Genomic DNA, 12,278 nt, shown 5'->3' on the forward strand with positions numbered 1-12,278 from the left:
GGGAGGAGAAAACAACAAATATTGGCTAAAAAGTCCATCGGAACGTATCAATCTTCTTCTGAAGAGAATGAAGACGACATAGGTTCCCTTCCGACTAATTCATTATCAAGTAAAACTTCTGGTATACCAATGAGAGTAAATTTCTGTACATCTCCAGAAAGCTAATAAATCTTGTCTCCTAATATTGCCGTCTCATTAGCCGCGCCGGACCATTTTCACCTGAGTCTCAGTGTGAAAAAACCAAACGAAGAAAATTAGTACTCGTTGTTTGAGGCAACGTTACCCTGTACAGAAGCAGAAAAAAACCATTGAGTGAAATTTTTAGGTAAGATGCACATTTGAGGTTTTTAGTAAAGAGATAAACATCTCGTATGGGCTCCCTCACCTGCGAATTTTTGCAGTTAAATATTTGATAACATTGTCCGATTTTTATGAAAATTGACATGCGGGCTAATTAGGTCATGGCAAACATATTTAGTCTACATACTTAACCTTGAATCGTAAATCACTCGTTACAAAAACAACGAAGCTTGTACGAGGTGGGGGGAAAGAAAAGAGCCCTCGCATGTTTGTCATAACCCTTGTGATCAATGGTATTAATAAGTTAGAAGCGGTTGTTTTTTTTTGTAGGCAACAAGTGCGACAGTGGAGAGCAGCAGAAAGAAGTGTCCTCGACTGAGGCTGAAGACTACCACAGGGCATTCCAATTCAGCCAATTCCTCGAAACAAGTGCAAAAGATGGCACCAATATACACCAACTATTCATGGGTACAAAGGGCCTAATTATTTCCTGCCTTTCATATCAAATCAAGTAAACAAAGCTAATTGGTCGTCCTTTTGGAAAAATTCGAGGGGAGTGATTTTTCAACTAATGCTATTTTTGAGCTAATGCTAATTAAAGCATGGAAAAAGTTTTTCTCCGGTTTCAAACTTGCGGTTAAAAATAACCAAATAAAGATTTTTTTTTTGGGGGGGGGGAGAGATTTTTTGTTCATATTTGCATTTGAGAATAAAATAAAAAGAGTTATCTTTTAGGCAGCGTTTAATTCAAATTTTTTGATATAAGTTAATCGATCCCTCTATTCTGAGGACGAGCCTTAGTCTGAGTGTTTCTTGTGTAACAACGAAGGGTTTCGCTCAACAAGCCACGTCGGTCTGGAATGTGGAGAAATAATACAAAACAGACTATTGTTAGACAGTCATCTTAGCTTTTGATATATTCGCTTGAGATTCGCAGTTAAAGCCACCAAATAAACGACAGTTCTTATTAATATTTAAATGTGAGTTCAAAATAGAAGTGAAGTTAGTAGCTTGTGATTAACAGGTATAGCGAAACAACTGAAGGAAACAGTGCAACTGAATGCACAGAATGGAACTGCAGGAGACGCCACTGACGGGGGGAGGATTGGTGGCAGCAACAAGATAGACCCCTCAAGACCAGTCAACACTTCGGGCTCCTCCTCATTCTGTTCAGCCTGCTCATGATACCATACATTCAGTTTGCTGTCCTCCAATTAAGACGACAGCTGTTAAGGCGACAACCGCTTTTAGTGGGACTTAAAGACGACGCTACACGCAAATTCTCCAATTATATTTCTGATAAATATAATTCGCTCAAGTTCGAACAGTTCAATTTACTTGTCGCAACTCTCAATTGTCGTCTTAATGTCATGTCGTCTTAATGTCTTTTCGTCTTATTTACCTTGCACCATTTAGTTTATTAGAAGGGTCTCGTCAGTTGTAAGATGTTCTTATTATAACAAATCTGACCATGAATTAAATTAAAAGTGAGATCGGAAGTTGAAAATATAATTCATTCAGATTGACTCACTTCGTTTTTAATGTGCTATTTAATCTTAAGATTTTTGAGAGTTAGTAATGATCGATGATTTGAAATGATGATAACACCTTACGGATGATCTGACCCGATAATTTATTCAATTTGATAGATTGGTTAGTATGTATAAATTAGTTAATTTTCAGTGTGGAAGTTATTTTTTAAACTGTATAAAAATCAGTCGAGATTCTATAACATTAAAGTTTTATCTAAGTTCGAGAATAATCACGTTTTTCAAATGCGGATCACGCGTTCACAATTTAAGCCGGTTTTTTCTCTTGTTTACTTGACAAATTTTTCTGAAAGTTCTTGCTTTTTGGTTTTAGATTTCTGTCTATTTGAAACGTTATTTGTTTGGATTTGTTCCTTGTACAGCCAACTCTTAGTCGAGACTATTGTTGACTCAAAAATTTCAATCGTAATCCGCTTCTCTAAGTCTCAACTGATTCTCCTCTGAAATACAGTATGTTATTTCTTCATTAGCGTGGAAGTCTAAAAAACCGAGATCTCATGTAAATTGCTATAGGTCCAAACAATCCTATCCGATATTGATAATGGTCTGATTAAAGAGGGTACTGAGATTTTAAGAGTCGATGAACTTAGTTCAGACTACAATATAGGTCGTAATGATTTTTTACTCTTTTTTTTCAGGAAAACTACAAGGATCTTATCTATTATTATATATTAAAATTCGGGCGTCACTATCTCACCCTCTTTAAGCTTTCTCAACGTATTGTTTTTTTGCACGTTTAAACTATATCGTATATTGCAACGATAGCGATTTTTTTTTGTTTTGCCTACTTGAATTTTTTTGTCAAGTTTGAATTTAGCAGCCCGAAAGGGGCAGGCTGTCCGAGAGGTTGCAAATTCGGTCTCTAAATATGGATGCCGAAATCTGTTTAGTTTACGAGGTAAGAAGATTCTTGCGATTTTTTTCGAAAGATTTCTTAATACGAGATGGTAAATTCCACGAAAATTGAATATTTCAATCTTGTAGTTGGGGTCAAGGTAATCTCAAGGTTTGCAAATTTTGTCTCAAAATGTGACTGCACAAGTTTTTTTAGTTTGCGAGATATCGCGTTTCCTTTCATTGATTTTTTTCAACAATTTTTGAAGGACTTGTTTGTAAAATTTTTTTCAACACTTTTTAACGGACTTGTTTATAAAACTTCTCAATTCTTTGATGTGACATGCTGTCAGCATTTTTTCAGGCTGTGCAGATTTAGTCTCCAAATGTGACTGCTCAAATCGTTTTAGTTTTCGAGATTGACTTTTTTAGTTTTTTTTTTCAAAAAACTTTTCGAAATTTGCTTAAACTTGACAAAAGTTGATATTCTCAACCCTGTACCTGGGTGTTTTCAGGGTATTTTCAGAGGCTCCAAGTCTTGCCTCAAAATATGAGTGCTCATTTTGAGTAAGTTCCCGAGATATGACGTTTTTTTAGGTTTTTTCAAACGTTTTTTCAAAAAAAAATATAAAAACTTAATTTTTTTGTGCGAAGTGCTCTTGGGGTAATTTCAGGCGCCTCTTGTTTTGCTTTCTTATGACTGCTCAATTTTTTTTTGTTCCGATATGTGATATTTTATGATTTTTTTTCTGAAAATTTAGATGAAAAAAATTCCACACAATTTTAAATTGCCAACCCTTTAGTCAGGTGCTGTTGAGATTTTAAATCTCGCCTCCAACGGTGACTGCTCAAATGCTTTTGGATAAGACGTTTTTTCTAATCAACAAAATACAAAAATTACTTGATTAAAAAATAAAACTTTTCGAAATTCTCAACTCTACAGTGGGGTGTTCTCTGTGTACTCTCAGACTCAGAGATTGCAGATCTTACCTCCAAGTTTGATTGCTCAAGTCATCTTAGTTTTTGATGTATGCCGTTTTTTATGCTTTTGAATTTTTTTAAACTTTGGTTTATGAAATATTTTCCAAGTTCAAAATGCTCAACACTATGGCGAGGTGCTCTCGAGGTACTCTCTGGATTTTTGCCTGGACTCCAGTTGTGACTGCTCAATGCCTTTTGCGTGCTTAGATATGACATTTTTAAAAATCTTTTTTCAAAATTTCTAAAAAGCGTTAATTTTGAAATAACTGCTTCAAATTTTGAAGTTGTCGACCCTTCGGAGGGTTGATGTCAAGTTACTACCATCAGTTGCAAATGTGGCTTCTCATCATAATATTTTTGCTTAAGGTTTCTTTATGAAATTACAATCACTTTAAGAAAAAAGAGTTTGACATTTTGAATTTAATTACTCTTGATTATGTATCCCATTTATGAGTTTGCTAATTTTGTTTCATTTTTTAAAGTGGAAAGTGCAGTTGTATTCAGTCAATTATGAGGATAACCCTTCTTAGTCGTCTATTCCCTAAATTCGAGAGAAAAAGTTATGGCCTCAAACAAGCCCATTTTTTGACATTTTTGTTGTTGTTTTTTTTTAGAATTTTGTAACTTTTCTCAAAAACCTCCATGCCAAACCGGAGATTAAGGCTTGAACTAAAAGAAAAATCTTCTGCGAACTTTCCCTGTGTAGGCGGCTATGCGCTGTCTTTTGAAAAAATATGGCTTTAGAAAATGTTTTCGAAAACTTAATCTTTTTTCTTAATACTAACCCGCTGAATCTGAGGATGCCACTTCAATCAAACTAACATGGTGCTTAGGTTTCCCCGGTTCATGTGTTTCACTCTATGTTTTCAGAAAAGCCGATAAGGTTATCGCCAAAATCCATTTTAACCGTTTTTTTCTGTACAAATTTTGAACTTTTTTCTCGAAAATTAATAGCTAAATCTGTTATTAGGGGTTCAATCTAAAATTAGGGTGTGAAAATCTTCCCTGCAAAAGATGCTATTCCCATGCTTTTTTTTAGAGAAAAGTAAACGCATTTAGGAAAAGTCAAATTTTCCAATGTTTGATCGTTTCTTGGAATTTTCTTTCACTTATTTCGAACACCAAAAATATTCAGTTGAAAGAGCGAATAGTAGTTTTCTCCTTTAAATAAACGACTAGTCCCCTACTTAAGAGGGAAATCACTAGGGTTTTACGCATTTCGGTATCAGTACATACAAAGATTAAAATATTAAATTAGGTACATCCAGCATAAGCTAGGGCACTAGTTTACCTCCAAGCGCGACCTTGGCGCAAATGCGAGGTGGTGATACTCCTCTCCTAATCAACAGGTGGGACATTCAACTCCGGAACGTTGAAATAGTTTGTTTTGGTTGAAATTTTGATACATAGCATTGACAATTTGATGAAAAACTGCAGCTGCTTTATTCGCGGCTAGTGTAAGTAAATTTAGTAGTGGCTGTGGAGCAGTTGTGAGAACGTTTGACTCGTCATCTCAGCAAATAGTGCTCCCCAGATGTATTTTTCATCTTCTCATTTTTCCTGATTTCATTTTGTTTTGCCTGTTCAGAGATCTTTTTCTTTACATTTTCTTCGCTTGTGTTTGCGAAGCGCAGCTTCGCCTCTGTGCGACAAGTTGGGTTCATGTTATTTTTAAAAAATCATTAGATGCTTTGAAATTCAAAGATCGTCAAAGCCATATAATTTTTTCTTTGAAATTCGAACGTTCAGATTTTTTCAAAAAACATCAGTAGTTTTCTGTTTACTTGCGTTCCTTGTATCTTTTCTAAAATCCTATTCTTGCCGAAAGACATAAAATTTACTTTTTGCCGAAAGACATAAAATTTGAAACATTTGACATGGTTACACTGAGACTAAATGAACGAGAATTTTACCAATCTCGAAAACTATGATACAGATTTATTGAACCATAACAAAAATTCAATTTTGCTTAATCACAACAATTATTTTAACAGTCTGTACTTTTTTGCCTAAAGATTGGCAAAATTTCATCAACCTTTTTAGGCTAGATTAGTTAAACAAATTTACTAATGATAAAACAAACAGATTTTCAAAACAATTTTAAATAGTTTTCAAGAAATCAAAAGATGCACAATTAGGCATCAGAATGTTATGCACTTTCCTTCGTTCAAATACCCATGAGCAGCTATATTCATGATGTTTGCAATATCTAATGTGTGTTCCAGTCATTTTGATAATAGCGAAATACACAGTAAAACTGATTTTCTTTTTTTTTGAATTAGGCTCAATCATTATTAACGTCATGATTGAAATTAATTTTTAAGTTCTATACACAAGAATCAGAACTATTAATCAAATTTTCAATCATTCTCTCATAAACATGGCCAATAGAAAACAAGCGTCATCGAACAGACGATAAATTTTGAACTAGTGTGATTTTTAAACCTAAATTACACAATTTACTTACAGTCAATTGAGTTTCTGATTTCTTTGACAAGCTGTCTGTACGCCATATCCGTAAGATATTCTCAATCACGTAGAAAATTATTTTCGATGTGTATGATGCAAGACAATGATATACATTTAAGGGATCTACCAAGACCTATATTCACATCCAAAATATGATTTCCCGGATGTCGCTCATTCATTTTAGCGACTAGAACCGTTATTCCTAAATATATTCAGGTTTGTTGAAAAGTCATATTGAGGTGTTAAGTCCTTGCTGCACCATGAAATGGCCGATTAGCAATACACACTTATAAATGTCCTCTTGTTTTCACTTGGAAAATCGCGCGTTTTTACTTGACGAAATCTCGTGAAGAAGGACGACAAGAGCTACTTGAATTTTCTATTTAAACACTTGAATTTGAATGTGTTTTCATTCAAGTGTAACAACAAGAAAACTGAAATCCGCACGTGTTTTTACTTAATTTTTCTTGTATAAATACTTGAAGATTGAAGTAATTTTACAGATTCTCTAGTCGATTGCTCGCGTTTTTTCCTTGTCCTTTGTGAAACGTCGAAAGACAGTTGTAAAACAAGAATCAATTCTCCTTGTTATGTTATAATCATATAAATAATATAGATAGTTTAGTATTTAAATTATGTCATGACAATGAAATAAATACAACTTAAATCTTTCATAAGTTGTAGAGAATGAATAGAGAGCGCATGATGTTAAGACTAGAGTGGATTGGCAGGTCGGTCACGACCTTGACAGATAATGGAATTTAGCACGAATAGCTAGCACACTGTTGACGTCATGTTTAAATCTAAGCGACGACGCACCACATTTCCCCCTCTCGGGAAAAAGAATTCAAACCGTGTTTGAATTTCTTTACTATAAAAGTACAAAATTACTAAATGCGCTCTTACATATGAAAATCGTGAAGAACATCAGGTAGACAAAGAGATTCATGGAAATTGACTATCATATATAGAGAAATTTGATATGAAGTTTAAAGTTTGTAGCAAGAACAAGGTACAATAGTTTGTATAAGTTCTGGACCAAATGCTGAATTCGATAAATGCAAAAGTTTTATTTATCTGACCGACGAGTTTGTATAAGTTCTGGACCAAATGCTGAATTCGATAAATGCAAAAGTTTTATTTATCTGACCGACGCGAAGGATAGTCGGAAGTACTCTTTTTGGGGAAGCGAATAAATTTCCTAAAAGACTGCGGAATCCTCGGGTATATCTGCCCTAGACTGCCCTACTTGGTTTGATCGATCTGAACCAGACACGACAAAACGGTCTTTCTTGTCCGGAGAGGCAGGTGTTGACGGAGGAGTAGTTGTTGACTGGGACTGAATGACATTAACTGAATGTCTAATAGGACTCTCGTAAAATGTAGTCTGCTTTTTCCGTCGAGATGAAGACCGTGACGAATTTGACGATGAAGACATATTCCCATCCTGTTTCGAAAGTATGACGTGACTATCTTGGGTGTTAGAGCCCGATGCTACCAATTTTGATGAAGTTCCTACTTGTGACTTCGGGATTGACGATTCCTCGTCTGAAGAAATGGGAATAAGATCTGAGCATGCTGGGGTCTTTATTGGAGTTGGCGACTTTGTCTTGATGCTGACAGGAATTTCCGTTCCTAAATTACCAGACTTAGAGGAGGAGACAATAACTGTAGACTTTGGTTTGATGCTAATAGACTTTGGTTTGATGCTAATAGGAGCCTCTGTTCCTTGATTACCCGACGTGGAAGAAGATACTGTTAAGTCTACCACCGGAGTAGAATGCTGTGGATAAGGAATGTTCTGTATACCCGGAGCCTCCGAAGTTGCATCTTCCCTTAACTTCGACGCCACCATTTGGTTGCGGGGTGGGGTATGTGAAACTGGCATAGATGGGAATTTCGAATGAGCAGGCACGTACACTATTTTCGCTGAAATACGTTGTCTGGAACCCGATTGTTTGAGAGGCCTATTGTCTTCCGATGATGAAGTTGAAGATGGCACGATTGGGCGTTTCTGCCCTTTCTTCACAGGAGTTAGTTGTTTTCCTGAAAAACTTAGTTGGGTTGATTTAAGACGTACTGCCAAGTGATTCCTTCTAATAAGTTTTCCTTTATCAGAAATATATGTGGATTCAGTGATCCGCATGATTTTGCCCTTATAAGGTTTGAAAAGTTCTCTGCCAGACTTCCTATTTAGAAATTTCCCAAATATTTCGACCTTATTTGGTTCGTTCAATACTAAATAGTCCAAATTACGTTTTGGCAACGAAGGGCGAATTTGTTCCGTTGGCATTTGGTTCCTGAATCTGAGGGTACCAGCAGACAAGTTCGATCAAAGAGTGGCTGCGAGGACTTGATTTCTCTCCGTCAGGGTCTTCAGAGCTTTGACTCCCTCCTGATGCGTCAGAGACTTTTTCAACGACAACCACTGGTTTGCGGATTGTGCCAAGCTCTACAGTGCACGGTAGTGGGGTGTATCCGCTACTGAGTCTGTGGTTCCACCAAAATATGGAGACACCATCGGGCTTGATTGCCCTTTCTTGACGACTTTGATTCTTGGTCGACTATCGCACTGCTCCCGTCGCTGCTCTGGTGTGAGCAAGTCCCGTTCCAAACGTTGGTTGTCTAAATGAATTCCCGAAGATAAGCGATCAGCCGCTATAGATAGCTCCGTATTCGGAGGACGACCAAATTGAAGTTCGAACGGTGAGACCCCGGTAATTGAATTTTTTGTAACCCGGATATCTTCAATAATATTCCTAAGAGTATCCTGAACATTTGAAAAATCCGAACTTAACCGTGAGGCGCCCAAACGACGTTTAATTGTTTGTATCGACCTTTCGACTAAACCACAACCACGATGGTCCCCCACCGGGCAAAAATATTGTGCGATATTTTTTTCTAGGCAAAAATTTTGCACTAACTTATTTTTCAAACCGGAGTACTGGTCTGTTTTGATGGATATGGGGATACTGTGCTGTTGAATATATGATTTGAGAAATTTAATGATCTTCCGTCCTCCCGTGGAACGCGTAATCATAGCCGATCATAACTTTTCGAAATTTGCTTAAACTTGACAAAAGTTGATATTCTCAACCCTGTACTTGGGTGTTTTCAGGGTATTTTCAGAGGCTCCAAGTCTTGCCTCAAAATATGAGTGCTCATTTTGAGTAAGTTCCCGAGATATGACGTTTTTTTAGGTTTTTTCAAACGTTTTTTCAAAAAAAAATATAAAAACTTAATTTTTTTGTGCGAAGTGCTCTTGGGGTAATTTCAGGCGCCTCTTGTTTTGCTTTCTTATGACTGCTCAATTTTTTTTTTGTTCCGATATGTGATATTTTATGATTTTTTTTCTGAAAATTTAGATGAAAAAAATTCCACACAATTTTAAATTGCCAACCCTTTAGTCAGGTGCTGTTGAGGTTTTAAATCTCGCCTCCAACGGTGACTGCTCAAATGCTTTTGGATAAGACGTTTTTTCTAATCAACAAAATACAAAAATTACTTGATTAAAAAATAAAACTTTTCGAAATTCTCAACTCTACAGTGGGGTGTTCTCTGTGTACTCTCAGACTCAGAGATTGCAGATCTTACCTCCAAGTTTGATTGCTCAAGTCATCTTAGTTTTTGATGTATGCCGTTTTTTATGCTTTTGAATTTTTTTAAACTTTGGTTTATGAAATATTTTCCAAGTTCAAAATGCTCAACACTATGGCGAGGTGCTCTCGAGGTACTCTCTGGATTTTTGCCTGGACTCCAGTTGTGACTGCTCAATGCCTTTTGCGTGCTTAGATATGACATTTTTAAAAATCTTTTTTCAAAATTTCTAAAAAGCGTTAATTTTGAAATAACTGCTTCAAATTTTGAAGTTGTCGACCCTTCGGAGGGTTGATGTCAAGTTACTACCATCAGTTGCAAATGTGGCTTCTCATCATAATATTTTTGCTTAAGGTTTCTTTATGAAATTACAATCACTTTAAGAAAAAAGAGTTTGACATTTTGAATTTAATTACTCTTGATTATGTATCCCATTTATGAGTTTGCTAATTTTGTTTCATTTTTTAAAGTGGAAAGTGCAGTTGTATTCAGTCAATTATGAGGATAACCCTTCTTAGTCGTCTATTCCCTAAATTCGAGAGAAAAAGTTATGGCCTCAAACAAGCCCATTTTTTGACATTTTTGTTGTTGTTTTTTTTTTAGAATTTTGTAACTTTTCTCAAAAACCTCCATGCCAAACCGGAGATTAAGGCTTGAACTAAAAGAAAAATCTTCTGCGAACTTTCCCTGTGTAGGCGGCTATGCGCTGTCTTTTGAAAAAATATGGCTTTAGAAAATGTTTTCGAAAACTTAATCTTTTTTCTTAATACTAACCCGCTGAATCTGAGGATGCCACTTCAATCAAACTAACATGGTGCTTAGGTTTCCCCGGTTCATGTGTTTCACTCTATGTTTTCAGAAAAGCCGATAAGGTTATCGCCAAAATCCATTTTAACCGTTTTTTTTCTGTACAAATTTTGAACTTTTTTCTCGAAAATTAATAGCTAAATCTGTTATTAGGGGTTCAATCTAAAATTAGGGTGTGAAAATCTTCCCTGCAAAAGATGCTATTCCCATGCTTTTTTTTAGAGAAAAGTAAACGCATTTAGGAAAAGTCAAATTTTCCAATGTTTGATCGTTTCTTGGAATTTTCTTTCACTTATTTCGAACACCAAAAATATTCAGTTGAAAGAGCGAATAGTAGTTTTCTCCTTTAAATAAACGACTAGTCCCCTACTTAAGAGGGAAATCACTAGGGTTTTACGCATTTCGGTATCAGTACATACAAAGATTAAAATATTAAATTAGGTACATCCAGCATAAGCTAGGGCACTAGTTTACCTCCAAGCGCGACCTTGGCGCAAATGCGAGGTGGTGATACTCCTCTCCTAATCAACAGGTGGGACATTCAACTCCGGAACGTTGAAATAGTTTGTTTTGGTTGAAATTTTGATACATAGCATTGACAATTTGATGAAAAACTGCAGCTGCTTTATTCGCGGCTAGTGTAAGTAAATTTAGTAGTGGCTGTGGAGCAGTTGTGAGAACGTTTGACTCGTCATCTCAGCAAATAGTGCTCCCCAGATGTATTTTTCATCTTCTCATTTTTCCTGATTTCATTTTGTTTTGCCTGTTCAGAGATCTTTTTCTTTACATTTTCTTCGCTTGTGTTTGCGAAGCGCAGCTTCGCCTCTGTGCGACAAGTTGGGTTCATGTTATTTTTAAAAAATCATTAGATGCTTTGAAATTCAAAGATCGTCAAAGCCATATAATTTTTTCTTTGAAATTCGAACGTTCAGATTTTTTCAAAAAACATCAGTAGTTTTCTGTTTACTTGCGTTCCTTGTATCTTTTCTAAAATCCTATTCTTGCCGAAAGACATAAAATTTACTTTTTGCCGAAAGACATAAAATTTGAAACATTTGACATGGTTACACTGAGACTAAATGAACGAGAATTTTACCAATCTCGAAAACTATGATACAGATTTATTGAACCATAACAAAAATTCAATTTTGCTTAATCACAACAATTATTTTAACAGTCTGTACTTTTTTGCCTAAAGATTGGCAAAATTTCATCAACCTTTTTAGGCTAGATTAGTTAAACAAATTTACTAATGATAAAACAAACAGATTTTCAAAACAATTTTAAATAGTTTTCAAGAAATCAAAAGATGCACAATTAGGCATCAGAATGTTATGCACTTTCCTTCGTTCAAATACCCATGAGCAGCTATATTCATGATGTTTGCAATATCTAATGTGTGTTCCAGTCATTTTGATAATAGCGAAATACACAGTAAAACTGATTTTCTTTTTTTTTGAATTAGGCTCAATCATTATTAACGTCATGATTGAAATTAATTTTTAAGTTCTATACACAAGAATCAGAACTATTAATCAAATTTTCAATCATTCTCTCATAAACATGGCCAATAGAAAACAAGCGTCATCGAACAGACGATAAATTTTGAACTAGTGTGATTTTTAAACCTAAATTACACAATTTACTTACAGTCAATTGAGTTTCTGATTTCTTTGACAAGCTGTCTGTACGCCATATCCGTAAGATATTCTCAATCACGTAGAAAATTATTTTCGATGT

General features: G+C 35.4%; 1 protein-coding gene across 2 annotated transcripts in view; it reads left to right on the forward strand.

The window, feature by feature from the left end:
* The window catches only part of LOC134845995 (ras-related protein Rab-43-like), a 67,767-nt gene extending 66,023 nt beyond the window's left edge, over positions 1-1,744 (forward strand). For both annotated transcript variants that reach the window (XM_063863147.1, XM_063863146.1), the window contains exons 5-6: positions 631-768; positions 1,325-1,744. In XM_063863147.1, the coding sequence (XP_063719217.1) occupies positions 631-768; positions 1,325-1,485 (299 nt within the window). In that variant the 3' untranslated portion in view covers positions 1,486-1,744. The remainder of the gene's footprint in view (positions 1-630; positions 769-1,324) is intronic.
* The last annotated feature ends 10,534 nt before the right edge of the window (positions 1,745-12,278 follow it).

Source organism: Symsagittifera roscoffensis, chromosome 5, assembly GCF_963678635.1.
Source record: "Symsagittifera roscoffensis chromosome 5, txSymRosc1.1, whole genome shotgun sequence".
Lineage (NCBI taxonomy): Eukaryota > Metazoa > Xenacoelomorpha > Acoela > Convolutidae > Symsagittifera > Symsagittifera roscoffensis.